Source organism: Pseudophryne corroboree, chromosome 8, assembly GCF_028390025.1.
Source record: "Pseudophryne corroboree isolate aPseCor3 chromosome 8, aPseCor3.hap2, whole genome shotgun sequence".
Lineage (NCBI taxonomy): Eukaryota > Metazoa > Chordata > Amphibia > Anura > Myobatrachidae > Pseudophryne > Pseudophryne corroboree.
The window spans coordinates 233,754,338-233,772,903 of record NC_086451.1 but is presented as its reverse complement, the minus strand read 5'-3'; the positions used below and the strand labels follow the sequence as shown (position 1 = coordinate 233,772,903).

Here is an 18,566-nt window from a genome sequence, read left to right as displayed (position 1 = left end):
GGTACTGTGCCCGGACGAGCGTACACAATAAGGGAGGATTTTGAATCCCGGGTAAGACTCATACCAGCCACACCGTACAACTTGTGATCTAAACCCAGTTAACAGTATGATAACAGAGGAGCCTCTGAAAGATGGCTCCCTAAACAATAACCCGAATTAGTTAACAATAACTATGTACAAGTATTGCAGATAATCCGCACTTGGGATGGGCTCCCAGCATCCACTACGGACTCCGAGAAATAGAATTATCGGTAAGTAAATTCTTATTTTCTCTATCGTCCTAGTGGATGCTGGGGTTCCTGAAAGGACCATGGGGATTATACCAAAGCTCCCAAACGGGCGGGAGAGTGCGGATGACTCTGCAGCACCGAATGAGAGAACTCCAGGTCCTCTTTTGCCAGGGTATCAAATTTGTAGAATTTTACAAACGTGTTCTCCCCTGACCACGTAGCTGCTCGGCAGAGTTGTAATGCCGAGACCCCTCGGGCAGCCGCCCAAGATGAGCCCACCTTCCTTGTGGAATGGGCCTTAACAGATTTAGGCTGTGGCAGGCCTGCCACAGAATGTGCAAGTTGAATTGTGTTACAAATCCAACGAGCAATCGACTGCTTAGAAGCAGGCGCACCCAACTTGTTGGGTGCATACAGTATAAACAGCGAGTCAGATTTTCTGACTCCAGCCGTCCTTGAAATGTATATTTTTAAAGCTCTGACAACGTCCAACAACTTGGAGTCCTCCAAGTCGCTTGTAGCCGCAGGCACTACAATAGGCTGGTTCAGGTGAAACGCTGATACCACCTTAGGGAGAAAATGCGGACGCGTCCGCAGCTCTGCCCTATCCGAATGGAAAATTAAATAAGGGCTTTTATAAGATAAAGCCGCCAGTTCAGATACTCTCCTGGCGGAAGCCAGGGCCAGTAACATAGTCACTTTCCATGTGAGATATTTCAAATCCACATTTTTTAGTGGTTCAAACCAATGGGATTTGAGGAAATCTAAAACTACATTTAGATCCCACGGTGCCACCGGAGGCACCACAGGAGGCTGTATATGCAGTACTCCTTTGACAAAAGTCTGGACCTCAGGGACTGAGGCCAATTCTTTTTGGAAGAATATTGACAGGGCCGAAATTTGAACCTTAATAGATCCCAATTTGAGACCCATAGACAATCCTGATTGCAGGAAATGTAGGAAACGACCCAGTTGAAATTCCTCCATCGGAGCACTCCGATCCTCGCACCACGCAACATATTTCCGCCAAATGCGGTGATAATGCTTCGCGGTGACTTCCTTTCTTGCCTTAATCAAGGTAGGAATGACTTCTTCTGGAATGCCTTTTCCTTTTAGGATCTGGCGTTCAACCGCCATGCCGTCAAACGCAGCCGCGGTAAGTCTTGAAAGAGGCAGGGACCCTGTTGAAGCAGGTCCCTTCTCAGAGGTAGAGGCCACGGATCGTCCGTGACCATCTCTTGAAGTTCCGGGTACCAAGACCTTCTTGGCCAATCCGGAGCCACTAGTATCGTTCTTACTCCGCTTTGCCGTATGATTCTCAATACCTTTGGTATGAGAGGCAGAGGAGGAAACACATACACCGACTGGTACACCCAAGGTGATACCAGCGCGTCCACAGCTATTGCCTGCGGATCTCTTGACCTGGCGCAATACCTGTCCAGTTTTTTGTTGAGGCGAGACGCCATCATGTCCACCATTGGTCTTTCCCAACGGTTTATTAGCATGTGGAAAACTTCTGGATGAAGTCCCCACTCTCCCGGGTGAAGATCGTGTCTGCTGAGGAAGTCTGCTTCCCAGTTGTCCACGCCCGGGATGAACACTGCTGACAGTGCTATCACGTGATTCTCCGCCCAGCGAAGGATCCTGGCAGCTTCTGCCATTGCACTCCTGCTTCTTGTGCCGCCCTGTCTGTTTACATGGGCGACTGCCGTGATGTTGTCCGACTGGATCAACACCGGTCTTCCTTGAAGCAGAGGTTCCGCCTGGCTTAGAGCATTGTAGATTGCTCTTAGTTCCAGAATGTTTATGTGAAGAGACTTTTCCAGGCTCGACCACACTCCCTGGAAGTTTCTTCCTTGTGTGACTGCTCCCCAGCCTCTCAGGCTGGCGTCCGTGGTCACCAGGATCCAATCCTGTATGCCGAATCTGCGGCCCTCCAATAGATGAGCCCTCTGCAACCACCACAGAAGAGATACCCTTGTCCTTGGAGACAGGGTTATCCGCAGGTGCATCTGAAGATGCGACCCTGACCATTTGTCCAACAGATCCCTTTGGAAAATTCTTGCATGGAATCTGCCGAATGGAATTGCTTCGTAAGAAGCCACCATTTTTCCCAGGACTCTTGTGCATTGATGCACAGACACCTTTCCTGGTTTTAGGAGGTTCCTGACCAGGTCGGATAACTCCTTGGCTTTTTCCTCGGGAAGAAAAACCTTTTTCTGAACCGTGTCCAGAATCATCCCTAGGCACAGCAGACGAGTTGTCGGCATTAATTGGGATTTTGGAATATTCAGAATCCATCCGTGCTGCTTTAGCACCTCTTGAGATAGTGCTAATCCCATCTCTACCTGTTCTCTGGACCTTGCCCTTATTAGGAGATCGTCCAAGTATGGGATAATTAATACGCCTTTTCTTCGAAGAAGAATCATCATCTCGGCCATTACCTTTGTAAAGACCCGAGGTGCCGTGGACAAACCAAACGGCAGCGTCTGAAACTGATAGTGACAGTTTTGTACAACGAACCTGAGGTACCCCTGGTGTGAGGGGTAAATTGGAACGTGGAGATACGCATCCTTGATGTCCAAGGATACCATAAAGTCCCCTTCTTCCAGGTTCGCTATCACTGCTCTGAGTGACTCCATCTTGAACTTGAACTTCTTTATGTACAGGTTCAAGGACTTCAGATTTAGAATAGGCCTTACCGAGCCATCCGGCTTCGGTACCACAAATATAGTGGAATAATACCCCTTCCCTTGTTGTAGAAGAGGTACTTTGACTATCACCTGCTGAGAGTACAGCTTGTGAATGGCTTCCAAAACCGTCTCCCTTTCGGAGGGGGACGTTGGTAAAGCAGACTTCAGGAAACGGCGAGGTGGATCTGTCTCTAATTCCAACCTGTACCCCTGAGATATTATCTGCAGGATCCAGGGATCTACTTGCGAGTGAGCCCACTGCGCGCTGTAATTTTTTGAGACGACCGCCCACCGTCCCCGAGTCCGCTTGAGAAGCCCCAGCGTCATGCTGAGGCTTTTGTAGAAGCCGGGGAGGGCTTCTGTTCCTGGGAAGGAGCTGCCTGTTGCTGTCTCTTCCCTCGACCTCTGCCTCGTGGCAGATATGAATAGCCCTTTGCTCTCTTATTTTTAAAGGAACGAAAGGGCTGCGGTTGAAAAGTCGGTGCCTTTTTCTGTTGGGGAGTGACTTGAGGTAGAAAGGTGGATTTCCCGGCTGTAGCCGTGGCCACCAAATCTGATAGACCGACTCCAAATAACTCCTCCCCTTTATACGGCAAAACTTCCATATGCCGTTTTGAATCCGCATCGCCTGTCCACTGTCGCATCCATAAAGCTCTTCTGGGCGAAATGGACATAGCACTTACCCGTGATGCCAGTGTGCAGATATCCCTCTGTGCATCACGCATATAAAGAAATGCATCCTTTATTTGTTCTAACGACAGTAAAATATTGTCCCTGTCCAGGGTATCAATATTTTCAATCAGGGACTCTGACCAAACTACCCCAGCACTGCACATCCAGGCAGTCGCTATAGCTGGTCGTAGTATAACACCTGCATGTGTGTATATACTTTTTTGGATATTTTCCATCCTCCTATCTGATGGATCTTTAAGTGCGGCCGTCTCAGGAGAGGGTAACGCCACTTGTTTAGATAAGCGTGTTAGCGCCTTGTCCACCCTAGGAGGTGTTTCCCAGCGCTCCCTAACCTCTGGCGGGAAAGGGTATAATGCCAATAATTTCTTTGAAATTATCAGCTTTTTATCAGGGGCAACCCACGCTTCATCACACACGTCATTTAATTCTTCTGATTCAGGAAAAACTATAGGTAGTTTTTTCACACCCCACATAATACCCTGTTTAGTGGTACCTGTAGTATCAGCTAAATGTAACGCCTCCTTCATTGCCAAAATCATATAACGTGTGGCCCTACTGGAAAATACGGTTGATTCGTCACCGTCACCACTGGAATCAGTGCCTGTGTCTGGGTCTGTGTCGACCGACTGAGGCAAAGGGCGTTTCACAGCCCCTGACGGTGTTTGAGGCGCCTGGACAGGCACTAATTGATTGTCCGGCCGCCTCATGTCGTCAAACGACTGCTTAAGCGAGTTGACGCTATCCCGTAATTCCACAAATAAAGGCATCCATTCTGGTGTCGACCCCCTAGGAGGTGACATCCTCATATTTGGCAATTGCTCCGCCTCCACACCAATATCGTCCTCATACATGTCGACTCACACGTACAGACACACAGGGAATGCTCTACACGAAGACAGGACCCACTAGCCCTTTGGGGAGACAGAGGGAGAGTCTGCCAGCACACACCAAAAAAGCGCTATATATGACAGGGATAGCCTTATAATAAGTGCTCCCTTATAGCTGCTTTATATATATCAAAATATTGCCATTAAATTTGCCCCCCCTCTCTGTTTTACCCTGTTTCTGTAGTGCAGTGCAGGGGAGAGACCTGGGAGCCGTCCTGACCAGCGGAGCTGTGAGAGGAAATGGCGCCGTGTGCTGAGGAGATAGGCCCCGCCCCTTTTCCGGCGGGCTCGTCTCCCGCTATTTTGTGAATCCAGGCAGGGGTTAAATATCTCCATATAGCCTCTGGGGGCTATATGTGAGGTATTTTTAGCCTTTTAATAGGTTTTCATTTGCCTCCCAGGGCGCCCCCCCCCCAGCGCCCTGCACCCTCAGTGACTGCGTGTGAAGTGTGCTGAGAGGAAAATGGCGCACAGCTGCAGTGCTGTGCGCTACCTTTAGAAGACTGCAGGAGTCTTCAGCCGCCGATTTTGGACCTCTTCTTACTTCAGCATCTGCAAGGGGGCCGGCGGCGCGGCTCCGGTGACCATCCAGGCTGTACCTGTGATCGTCCCTCTGGAGCTGATGTCCAGTAGCCAAGAAGCCAATCCATCCTGCACGCAGGTGAGTTCACTTCTTCTCCCCTCTGTCCCTCGTTGCAGTGATCCTGTTGCCAGCAGGAATCACTGTAAAATAAAAAACCTAAGCTAAACTTTCTCTAAGCAGCTCTTTATGAGAGCCACCTAGAATTGCACCCTTCTCGGCCGGGCACAAAAATCTAACTGGAGTCTGGAGGAGGGTCATAGGGGGAGGAGCCAGTGCACACCACCTGATCTGGAAAAGCTTTACTTTTTGTGCCCTGTCTCCTGCGGAGCCGCTATTCCCCATGGTCCTTTCAGGAACCCCAGCATCCACTAGGACGATAGAGAAATAGAATTTTAGTACCTACCGGTAAATCCTTTTCTCCTAGTCCGTAGAGGATGCTGGGGACTCCAAAAGGACCATGGGGTATAGACGGGATCCGCAGGAGCTTGGGCACACTGAAAGACTTACTTGGTGTAAACTGGCTCCTCCCTCTATGCCAATCCTCCAGACCTCAGTTATAGGAAGTGTGCCCAGGAGAGACGGACATTTCGAGGAAAGGATTTTTGTTTAAACTAAGGCTAGAAACATACCAGACCACACGACAAACATACCGTACAACCAGAGTAACAGTAAACAAGATAACAGTATTAAGTAACAACAGCAACAAGCTGAAAACAACAAATACACAAACCGTGTGTAAACTAATTTAACCAGTAATAATACACTGCAAGTAACAGTCCGCACTGGGATGGGCGCCCAGCATCCTCTACGGACTAGGAGAAGAGGATTTACCGGTAGGTACTAAAATCCTATTTTCTCTTACGTCCTAGTTGATGCTGGGGACTCCAAAAGGACCATGGAGTCTATACCAAAGCTCCAACACGGGCGGGACAGTGCGGACGACTCTGCAGCAATGATTGAGCAAACATGAGGTCCTCCTCAGCTAGGGTATCAAACTTGTAAAACTTAGCAAAGGTGTTTGAACCCGACCACGTAGCTGCTCGGCAAAGCTTAAGGGCCGAGACCCCTCGGGCAGCCGCCCAAGAGGAGCCCACCTTCCTAGTGGAATGGGCCTTTACCGATTTCGGTACCGGTAGCCCAGCCGAAGAATGAGCTTGCTGAATCGTACTACAAATCCAGCGTGCAATAGTCTGTTTCAAAGCAGGATGACCAATCTTGTTGGAAGCATACAGGACAAACAGCGCCTCTGTCTTCCTGGCAACAGCCGTTCTAGCGACGTAGATTTTCAAAGCTCTCACCACATTAAAAGACTTTGGAACTGCCACAGCATCCGTAGCCACAGGTACCACAATAGGTTGGTTAATGTGAAACGAAGAAACCACCTTCGGCCGAAATTCTTGATGAGTCCTCAATTCCGCTCTATCCGAATGGAAAATCAAGTACGGACTCTTGTGAGATAAGGCCGCCAACTCTGACACTCGCCTGTCAGAAGCCAGAGCAAACAGCATGACTACCTTCCAAGTGAGAAACTTTAACTCAACCTTACACAAAGGTTCAAACCAGGAAGACATAAGAAACTGCAAGACCACTTCAAGATCCCATGGTGCCACAGGGGGCACAAACGGAGGATGGATATGCAGCACTCCCTTCACAAAAGTCTGAACCTCTGGGAGTACAGCCAAATTCCTTTTGAAAGAAAATAGATAAAGACGAAATCTGCACTTTGATGTAACCTAATTTCAGGCCTGCATCGACGCCTGCCTGCAAGGAATGGAGAAACCGACCCAAGCGAAATCCCTCCGCAGGAGCAGTTTTGGTCTCACACCACGAAACATACTTTCTCCAAATACAGTGATAATATTTCGCAGTAACCTCCTTCATTGCCTTTAAAGGAGAGTGGGAATGACCTCCCCGGGAATACCTTTTCAAGCTAAGATTTGGCGCTCAACTTCCATGCCGTCAAACGCAGCCGCGGTAAGTCTGGAAACACGCATGATCCTTGCAATAACAGGTCCTCTCTTAGAGGAAGCGGCCAAGGATCTTCCACAAGCAATTCCTGAAGATCCGAATACCAGACTCTTCTTGGCCAATCTGGAACGACGAGAATCGCCTGAACCCTTGCTCGCCGAATGGTTCCCAGTACCTTTGGAAGGAGAGGAAGTGGAGGGAACACATACACCGACTGAAACACCCACGGAGTCACCAGGGCGTCAACTGCACTGGCTTGGGGGTCCCTTAACCTGGAACAATACCTCGTAAGCTTCTTGTTGAGGCGAGACGCCATCATGTCTATCAGCGGAATTCCACAACGCTATGTCACTTCTGCAAATACCTCTTGATGAAGAGCCCACTCTCCCGGATGGAGATCGTGTCTGCTGAGGAAGTCTGCTTCCCAGTTGTCCACTCCCGGAAGGAAGACTGCTGACAGAGCGCTCACGTGTTGTTCCGCCCAGCGAAGGATTCTTGTGGCCTCCGCCATAGCCGCCCTGCTCCTTGTTCCACCTTGACGGTTTATATGTGCCACCGCTGTTATGTTGTCTGACTGTATCAGGACAGGTCGACCCTGAAGAAAGCTTTTTGCTAGTAGCAGGCCGTTGTAAATGGCTCTCAACTCGAGAATGTTTATGTGGAGACAAGATTCCTGGAACAACCATTTCCCCTGGAAATTTCTTCCTTGGGTGACTGCGCCCCAGCCTCGGAGACTTGCATCTGTTGTCAGTAGTATCCAGTCCTGGATACCGAACTGGCGCCATCCTAGGAGGTGAGAACTTTGTAGCCACCAGAGGAGAGAAATCCTGGCCCTGGGAGATAGACTTATCTTTCGGTGCATGTGCAGGTGAGACCCGGACCATTTGCTCAGCAGATCCTACTGAAACACCCGGGCATGAAACCTGCCAAACGGAATGGCTTCGTATGCCGCAACCATTTTCCCCAGAACCCGAGTACATTGATGAATCGACACACTTGTCGGCCTCAGAAGCTCCCTGACCATCGTCTGGAGTTCCAGAGCTTTGTCTTCTGGAAGAAACACTCTCCTTAACTCAGTGTCCAAAATCATGCCCAGAAAGGGCAGTCGAGTGGTCGGAATCAACTGAGATTTTGCCAAATTTAGCACCCAAAGGTGTTGTCGCAGAAACGCAAGAGACAAATGTACATTTCTCAGCAACCATTCCTTGGACCTCGCCTTTATCAGGACTTTGTCCAAGTACGGGATAATTGTAACCCCTTGCTTGCGAAGGAGAACCATAATTTCTGCCATGACCTTGGTGAAAATCCTCGGGGCCGTGGAAAGCCCAAACGGCAACGTATGAAATTGGTAATGAGAAACCTGTATCGCAAACCTGAGGAAGGCTTGATGCGGAGGATATATCGGGACATGTAAGTAGGCATCCTTTATGTCGACTGACGCCAAAAAGTCCCCCCCTTCTAGGCTGGAAATCACCGCTCGGAGAGATTCCATTTTGAACTTGAAAACTTTCAAGTATGGATTAAGGGATTTTAGGCTCAGAATCGGTCTGACCGAATCGTCCGATTTCGGTACAACAAATAGGCTCGAGTAGAACCCCTCCACCCGTTGGGACGGGGGAACGGGAACAATGACCCTATGTTGACACAACTTTTGTATTGCTGCCTTCACCACCTCCCTGTCCGGAAGAGACACTGGTAAGGCCGAAATGAAAAACTGGTGAGGGGGTACCTCCTGAAACTCCAGCTTGTATCCCTGGGAAACTATCTCTAGGACCCAAGGATCCAGGCCTGATTGAACCCAGACCTGACTGAAGATCCGCAGACGGCCCCCCACCGGTCCGGACTCCCTCAGGGAACCCCAGCGTCATACGGTGGACTTTGTAGAGGCAGGGGAGTACTTTTGGTCCTGGGCGCCTGACACTGCAGGCGACTTTCTTCCCCTTCCTCTACCCTTTGAAGCGAGGAAGAACGAACCTTTTCCACGCTTGTATTTATTTGGACGAAAGGACTGCATCTGCTGATATGGTGCCTTGTTCTGTTGTGTGGGAACATAAGGAAGAAAAGAGGACTTACCCGCAGTCGCGGTCGAGACCAGGTCAGCCAAGCCGTCCCCAAACAAGAAATTACCTTTGAAGGGGAGAGCTTCCATAGCTCTCTCTTGAAGTCGGCATCAGCATTCCATTGATGGATCCACAACGCCCTCCTGGCCGAGATTGCCATGGCATTGGCTCTTGATCCCAAGAGACCAACATCCCTCGCCACATCCTTCAGGTAATCTGCAGTGTCCTTGATATAACCAAGAGTCAAAAGAACATTATCTTTATCAAGGATATCCATATCAGCAGCTAAATTCTCAGCCCATTTAGCAATAGCACTACTCACCCATACCAACGCCACAGCAGGTCTGTGCAATGCACCCGTATTAGCGAAAATGGACTACAGAGACGTCTCCAGCTTGCGATCCGCCGGATCGTTGAGAGCTGCCGCATCAGGGGACGGAAGACAAACGGGATAGAGCCTTGTCGACATTTGGAGACTACTCCATTTTTCCCTGTCAGAGGGGAAAGGATACGCCATGTAAATTCTCTTGGGAATCTGCCATCTCTTGTCCGACGACTCCCAAGCCTTTTCACAAAGAGTATTCATTTCATGAGGGGGGGGGGACTTTACCTCAGGCTTTTTCCCTTTGAACAAACAAATCCTTGTTTCCTACACCGCAGGTTCGTCAGAAATATGTAAAACATCTTTTATAGCCACAATCATATACTGAATACTCTTAACTAACCGTGGGTGTACAGCAGCCTCAGTGAAGTCTACATCGAATCAGAATATGTGTGTCGATATCCGTATCTACCGACTGGGTATACGGTCGCTTTTGCGACCCTGATGGGGTCTGCACCTGAGACAAAGCATCCTCCATAGATTTCCTCCACACCTGCATCTGAGACTCCGATTTATCTAACCTTTTAGATAAAGAGGCCACATTTGTATTAAGCGTACTTAACATTGTGAGTAAATCAGGTGTCGGATGCGCCGACAAAGCCAACTCCAGACCCGCATCTGCTCCCCCAGCAACCTCCTCCGGGGAATAACACTCCTCAGAAATGCCGACACAGAGTATCGACACACCGACACACACACTGCCTCAGCTAGGGGACAGGCCCACAAGGAAGCCTGGATAGAGAAACACAGAGGGAGTATGCCAGCTCACACCCCAGCGCCCATATACCAAGTAATATATGTGTAAAGCGCTGTCAGAAATGACAAATGTGCATCAATAACTGCCATCCCCCCCCCCCCCCCCCCCGATTAGCTCCCTGTTACTTGTAGTGGAGCTTGGAGGTCCCGGCCAGCGTTCTCAGCAGCGTGGATGAGAGAAAATGGCGCTGGTGAGCTGTGCAGCTAAGCCCCGCCCCTTCCCGGCGCTCTTCAGCCCGCTAAAATTTTAAAATGAAAATGCTGGCGGGGGTACTGAAAAACGGTACCGAGGCACCGAAAGACCTTCTGCAAGCGTCCCAGACCCAGTAACATGCTGCCCAGGGCGCACCCCCCCAGCGCCCTGCAAGAGCCGTTGGTGTAGTGTGTGGGAGCATGGAGCGCAGCGCTACCGCTGCGCTGTACCTCGTTACTGAAGTCTTCTGCTATCACTGAAGTCTTCAGCCTTCTGCATACTCACCCGGCTTCTTTCTTCTGGCTTCTGTGAGGGGGGTGACGGCGCGGCTCCGGGAACAAGCAGCTAGGCGCACCAAGTGATCGAACCCTCTGGAGCTATTGGTGTCCAGTAGCCTAAGAAGCAGAGCCCTTAACTAAGTAGAAGTAGGTCTGACTTCTCTTCCCTCAGTCCCTCGATGCAGGGAGCCTGTAGCCAGCAGGTCTCCCTGAAAATAAAAAACCTAACAAAAGTCTTTTCTAGAGAAACTCAGGAGAGCTCCCTTAGTGAGTGTGCAGTCAGTCCTGGGCACAAAGTCTGAGGTCTGGAGGAGAGGCATAGAGGGATGAGCCAGTTTCACAAGTCAAAGTCTTTTTAGTGTGCCCAAGCTCCTGCGGATCCAGTCTATACCCCATGGTCCTTTTGGAGTCCCCAGCATCCTCTAGGACGTAAGAGAAAGGCAGGTAGAATACTTAAGTGTGGTGTAAAGTCACAACACTGACAACCAGGCGGCTTTACACAGGAGGATTTGCCCAAGCAGTCCCAGGAACAGTGAAGCTGAGAGAAATGGTGCCGCAGGCACTTACAGGGAGTGAGGGAGAGACAGATATGCAGCTCCAGGGCGGGAACATTTGCGGGAAATGGCGCCCTGGGGCTGGGGGAGGGGCTTCAGGTCTTAGCCTTATACCCCTCCTGGCAAAACTACACGGTACTGTGGGGTCTTATTAAACTGGTTTAGAGAGAAAACCTGACCTGCGCCCATGTGCTGGTGATCTAGTGGGATCGCCTGTACTGCCACAGTGTCCACCGCCAGCGCGCGCGGCCCGCCTCCCACTGTCCGCACCAGATCGCGATAAAGTACAGGTCCCGCAAGCGGGACCCACTCACCACCTCCCGAAGCGCGGCCACGCGATCCCGGAGAGCCCCCGTCGTGTGCGCCTGACCATGAAGAAAACCGGAGCCTCACTTGTAGGTACCCGGCAACCAGGGCTCGGGAGTGTACAGCGCCGCTGGGGAGAGCTGGAGCTGCAGCAGTGAATGTCACAAGACATTTACACACCGCTGCTGCCCTTGTAGTCTTCACTTTTTCTTCAAAAAAAGCTCTTCTTAGTGCTGCCTGGAGCAGCACATCTGTTATGTACCTGCTATCTGCAGCACCAACTACAAAACTGAGCTCCTGTGCAGGGAGGCGGGGTTATAGAGGAGGTGGCGCTATGCATTCTGGAAACAGTCAAAGCTTTTCAGCCTGTTGGTGCCTCGGATCAAGATCCTACTCTACACCCCTATGTCTTTCCTTGTGGAGTCCAGTGGAGACCGCAGCAGAAATTTAATGTATTCTAGTCTTAATGCTGTGGCTGACCATTAATCTGTTTTTCATGGACTTTGTAGAGAATATAAGGCAGCACAGAACACACTATCATAGAGGGAGATAGATCCCATGTCTTTTTCAATGTCAGTCATTTTTTTGCATATTACCAATGAGAAGTTCTCAGGATCTTCCTTACCTTCTTTCAGACGATCCCCTTCTGCTTTTGTCTTTTTCTGTCTTTCAGACCCAGCCAGATCAACAAGATGCAATTTAGAACGAAAACTGTTTCTAGATGGGGGAAGAGTAGGGGACAGTTATAATTCTGATTCCTCAAATACATCCAGAGTAAGTAGTCATTTGATGGCAGATCCAGTTGTGGTGTTTGACAGTGTGTGCTGCACAGATTACTTACTTGTCTTGTTCATTCCTCTGCTCTATAGAGATAGTGAAGATAGCATGTGATCGGGAAGACTGCGAATTCATGGCTGTAGAAGCAACAGTACGACAGCCGTTTCCTTGCTCCAAGCAAGATATCATATCCACGGCAGTCTTTACATCACGCTCAGTCAAGCCACAGATCTTAAAATAAAAAAATAAATAAAAAAATAAATAAATCCACTACATTTTATTATATCTACAAATAAATAACCCTGCACTGAACCAGTAATTAACAGATGACAAATATACCTTAATGCCTTCTTTGGGGTCTTCACGGATGCTAATGGGGTGACTCGTTTTATCCCGAGAAGAATACAACAAATCGAGTATGTCTTCATTATAAATCTGAAAATTGGATGGATATTTGAATTGTGTGTGTGAAAACGATGCATTTTGAAAATAAAAAAAAATGTGTAATGAACATATTTAAAAAAATAGTAGTTTGAAGTTTTACCTCCAAGTAGGACACCGTCAAAAGAAATTCCCAGTCTGACCTTTCTTCAATTTCTTTAAACAGAGCTTTGACAACTCTTGGGATGACTCCCACAACTGGCTCATTCTCCTGGTCATGAGTGTAAGCTCCTCCCATTGAGAAGGTTTTCCCTGAACCTGTCTGTCCATATGCAAGCACTGTTGCATTGTATCCTAAATAAGAAGCACATCAGCATCAATAAAAAACAAAACTATATAAACAGTAAAAACAATTAAAAAAAAAATCCAGATTGAATCCCAACATATAGAAATAAAATGTATTATTTCCCCAAACTATATCTATATATATTTTGCATACATACATATACTATATACATATATATATATATATACATATATATATATATATATATATATATATATATATATATATATATATATATATATATATATATATACACACACACACAAAATTATATATATATATATATATATATATATATATATATATATACACACACAAAAAATATATATATATATTATATATATATATATATATATATATATATATATATATATATATATATATACATATACACACACACAAAATATATATATATATTATTTTTTGTTTTATTTTATTAACTTATTCCAATCTAGATTTATTTATTTTTTTAAAGTTTGTCTCAATCGGTTTAAACCGAATTCTAATAGACTCTGCTAGGTCATTTGAGAAAAATAGGATTTTAATACCTACCGGTAAATCCTTTTCGCTTAGTCTGTAGAGGATGCTGGGGACTCCAAAAGGACCATGGGAAATAGACGGGATCCGCAGGAGACATGGGCACTTTAAGACTTTAAATGGGTGTGAACTGGCTTCTCTCTCTATGTCCCTCCTCCAGACCTCAGTTATAGGAACTGTGCCCAGGGAGACGGACATTTCGTGGAAAGGATTTTTGTTAACCAAAAGGTGAGACGCATACCAGTCCACACCACAACACACCGTAAACATGGCATTCAACTAACCAGTTAACAGCATGAACCAAAAAAAAAAAAAAAAAATTTACTTACCGATAATTCTATTTCTCGGAGTCCGTAGTGGATGCTGGGGTTCCTGAAAGGACCATGGGGGAATAGCGGCTCCGCAGGAGACAGGGCACAAAAAGTAAAGCTTTAGGATCAGGTGGTGTGCACTGGCTCCTCCCCCTATGACCCTCCTCCAAGCCTCAGTTAGGATACTGTGCCCGGACGAGCGTACACAATAAGGAAGGATTTATGAATCCCGGGTAAGACTCATACCAGCCACACCAATCACACTGTACAACCTGTGATCTGAACCCAGTTAACAGTATGATAACAGCGGAGCCTCTGAAAAGATGGCTCACAACAAATAATAACCCGATTTTTGTAACTATGTACAAGTAATGCAGATAATCCGCACTTGGGATGGGCGCCCAGCATCCACTACGGACTCCGAGAAATAGAATTATCGGTAAGTAAATTCTTATTTTCTCTATCGTCCTAGTGGATGCTGGGGTTCCTGAAAGGACCATGGGGATTATACCAAAGCTCCCAAACGGGCGGGAGAGTGCGGATGACTCTGCAGCACCGAATGAGAGAACTCCAGGTCCTCCTTAGCCAGGGTATCAAATTTGTAGGATTTTACAAACGTGTTTGCCCCTGACTAAATAGCCGCTCGGCAAAGTTGTAAAGCCGAGACCCTTCGGGCAGCCGCCCAAGATGAGCCCACCTTCCTTGTGGAATGGGCATTTTCATATTTTGGCTGTGGCAGGCCTGCCACAGAATGTGCAAGCTGAATTGTATTACACATCCAACTAGCAAAAGTCTGCTTAGAAGCAAGAGCACCCAGTTTGTTGGGTGCATACAGGATAACAGCAAGTCAGTTTTCCTGACTCCAGCCGTCCTGGAACCTATATTTTCAGGGCCCTGACCACATCTAGCAACTTGGAGTCCTCCAAGTCCCTAGTAGGCGCAAGACACCACAATAAGCTGGTTCAGGTGAAACACTGACACCACCTTAGGGAGAGAACTGGGGACGAGTCCGCAGCTCTGCCCTGTCCGAATGGACAAACAGATATGGGCTTTTTTGAGAAAAAAACCACCAATTTGACACTCGCCTGGTCCAGGCCAGGTCCAAGAGCATGTTCACTTTTCATGTGAGATGCTTCAAATCCACAGATTTGACTGGTTTTAAACCAATGTGTTTTGAGGAATCCCAGAACTACGTTGAGATCCCACAGTGCCACTGGAGGCACAAAAGGGGGTTGTATATGCAATACTCCCTTGACAAACTTCTGGACTTCAGGAACTGAAGCCAATTCTTTCTGGAAGAAAAATCGACAGGGCCGAAATTTGAACCTTAATGGACCCCAATTTGAGGCCCATAGACACTCCTGTTTGCAGGAAATGCAGGAATCGACCGAGTTGAAATTTCTTCGTGGGGCCTTCCTGGCCTCACACCACGCAACATATTTTCGCCACATGTGGTGATAATGTTGTGCGGTCACCTCCTTTCTGGCTTTGACCAGGGTAGGAATGACCTCTTCCTGAATGCCGGGTACCAAGTCCTTCTTGGGCAATCCGGAGCCACGAGTATAGTTCTTACTCCTCTACGTCTTATAATTCTCAGTACCTTAGGTATGAAAAGCAGAGGATGGAACACATACACCGACTGGTACACCCACGGTGTTACCAGAACGTCCACAGCTATTGCCTGAGGGTCTCTTAACCTGGCGCAATACCTGTCCCGTTTTTTGTTCAGACGGGACGCCATCATGTCCACCTTTGGTAATTCCCAACGGTTTACAATCATGTGGAAAACTTCCCCATGAAGTTCCCACTCTGCCGGGTGGAGGTCGTGCCTACTGAGGAAGTCTGCTTCCCAGTTTCCATTCCCGGAATGAAACACTGCTGACAGTGCTATCACATGATTTTCCGCCCAGCGAAAAGTCCTTGCAGTTTTTGCCACTGCCCTCCTGCTTCTTGTGCCGCCCTGTCTATTTACGTGGGCGACTGCCGTGATGTTTTATCCCACTGGATCAATACCGGCTGACCTTGAAGCAGAGGTCTTGCTAAGCTTAGAGCATTATAAATTTACCCTTAGCTATATTTATGTGGAGAAAAATCTCCAGACTTGATCACACTCCCTGGAAATTTTTTCCTTGTGTGACTGCTCCCCAGCCTCTCGGGCTGGCCTCCGTGGTCACCAACATCCAAAACTGAATGCCGAATCTGCGGCCCTCTAGAAGATGAGCACTCTGTAACCACCACAGGAGAGACACCCTTGTCCTTGGATATAGGGTTATCCGCTGATGCATCTGAAGATGCGATCCGGACCATTTGTCCAGCAGATCCCACTGAAAAGTTCTTGCATGAAATCTGCCGACTGGAATTGCTTCGAAGGAAGTCACCATTTTTTTACCATGGCCCTTGTGCAATGATGCACTGATTTTAGGAGGTTCCTGACTAGCTCGGATAACTCCCTGGCTTTCTCTTCCGGGAGAAACACCTTTTTCTGGACTGTGTCCAGAATCATCCCTAAGCACAGGAGACTTATTGTCGGGATCAGCTGCGATTTTGGAATATTTAGAATCCACCCCTGCTGTTGTAACAGTATCCGTGATAGTGCTACTCCGACCTCCAACTGTTCCCTGGACTTTGCCCTTATCAGGAGATCGTCCAAGTAAGGGATAATTAAGACGCCTTTTCTTCGAAGAAGAACCATCATTTCGGCCATTACCTTGGTAAAGACCCGGGGTGCCGTGGACAATCCAAACGGCAGCGTCTGAAACTGATAGTGACAGTTCTGTACCACGAACCTGAGGTACCCTTAGTGATAAGGGCAAATTTGGGACATGGAGGTAAGCATCCCTGATGTCTCGGGACACCATATAGTCCCCTTCTTCCCGGTTCGTTATCACTGCTCTGAGTGACTCCATCTTGATTTGAACCTTTGTAAGTGTTCAAATTTTTTTAGATTTAGAATAGGTCTCACCTAGCCTTCTGGCTTCAGTACCACAATATAGTGTGGAATAATACCCCTTTTCTTGTTGTAGGAGGGGTAATTTAATTATCACCTGCTGGGAATACAGCTCGTGAATTGTTTCCCATACTGCCTCCTTGTCGGAGGGAGACCTTGGTAAAGCAGACTTCAGGAGCCTGCGCAGGGGAAACGTCTCGACATTCCAATCTGTACCCCTGGGATACTACTTGTAGGATCCAGGGGTCCTGTACGGTCTCAGCGTCATGCTGAGATCTTGTCAGAAGCGGTGGAACGCTTCTGTTCCTGGGAATGGGCTGCCTGCTGCAGTCTTCTTCCCTTTCCTCTATCCCTGGGCAGATATGACTCTTATAGGGACGAAAGGACTGAAGCTGAAAAGACGGTGTCTTTTTCTGCAGAGATGTGACTTAGGGTAAAAACGGTGGATTTTCCAGCAGTTGCCGTGGCCACCAGGTCCGATGGACCGACCCCAAATAACTCCTCTTCCTTTATACGGCAATACACCTTTGTGCCGTTTGGAATCTGCATCACCTGACCACTGTCGTGTCCATAAACATCTTCTGGCAGATATGGACATCGCACTTACTCTTGATGCCAGAGTGCAAATATCCCTCTGTGCATCTCGCATATATAGAAATGCATCCTTTAAATGCTCTATAGTCAATAAAATACTGTCCCTGTCAAGGGTATCAATATTTTTAGTCAGGGAATCCGACCAAGCCACCCCAGCTCTGCACATCCAGGCTGAGGCGATCGCTGGTCGCAGTATAACACCAGTATGTGTGTATATACTTTTTATGATATTTTCCAGCCTCCTGTCAGCTGGCTCCTTGAGGACGGCCCTATCTATAGACGGTACCGCCACTTGTTCTGATAAGCGTGTGAGCGCCTTATCCACCCTAAGGGGTGTTTCCCAACGCGCCCTAACTTCTGGCGGGAAAGGGTATACCGCCCATATTTTCTATCGGGGGGAACCCACGCATCATCACACACTTCATTTAATTTATCTGATTCAGGAAAAACTACGGTAGTTTTTTCACATCCCACATAATACCCTCTTTTGTGGTACTTGTAGTATCAGAAATATGTAACACCTCCTTCATTGCCCTTAACGTGTGGCCCTAATAAGGAATACGTTTGTTTATTCACCGTCGACACTGGATTCAGTGTCCCTGTCTGTGTCTGTGTCGACCGACTAAAGTAAACGGGCGTTTTAAAACCCCTGACGGTGTTTTTGAGACGTCTGGACCGGTACTAATTGTTTGTCGGCCGTCTCATGTCGTCAACCGACCTTGGCGCGTGTTGACATTATCACGTAATTCCCTAAATAAGCCATCCATTCCGGTGTCGACTCCCTAGAGAGTGACATCACCATTACAGGCAATTGCTCCGCCTCCTCACCAACATCGTCCTCATACATGTCGACACACACGTACCGACACAGCACACACACAGGGAATGCTCTGATAGAGGACAGGACCTACTAGCCCTTTGGAGAGACAGAGGGAGAGTTTGCCAGCACACACCAAAAACGCTATAATTATATAGGGACAACCTTATATAAGTGTTTTCCCTTATAGCATCTTTTTTATATATTTCTAACGCCAAATTAGTGCCCCCCCCCTCTCTGTTTTAACCCTGTTTCTGTAGTGCAGTGCAGGGG

At 47.9% G+C, this 18,566-nt stretch overlaps 1 protein-coding gene across 1 annotated transcript in view; it reads right to left on the bottom strand.

Moving 5' to 3' along the window:
- Positions 1-18,566, bottom strand: part of KIF4A (kinesin family member 4A) — a 579,230-nt gene that overhangs the window by 500,445 nt on the left and 60,219 nt on the right. The window contains exons 4-7 of the mRNA XM_063937105.1: positions 12,905-13,095; positions 12,700-12,795; positions 12,425-12,591; positions 12,209-12,300 (exon numbers count right to left, since the gene is read on the bottom strand). Of these exons, the coding sequence (XP_063793175.1) occupies positions 12,209-12,300; positions 12,425-12,591; positions 12,700-12,795; positions 12,905-13,095 (546 nt within the window). The remainder of the gene's footprint in view (positions 1-12,208; positions 12,301-12,424; positions 12,592-12,699; positions 12,796-12,904; positions 13,096-18,566) is intronic.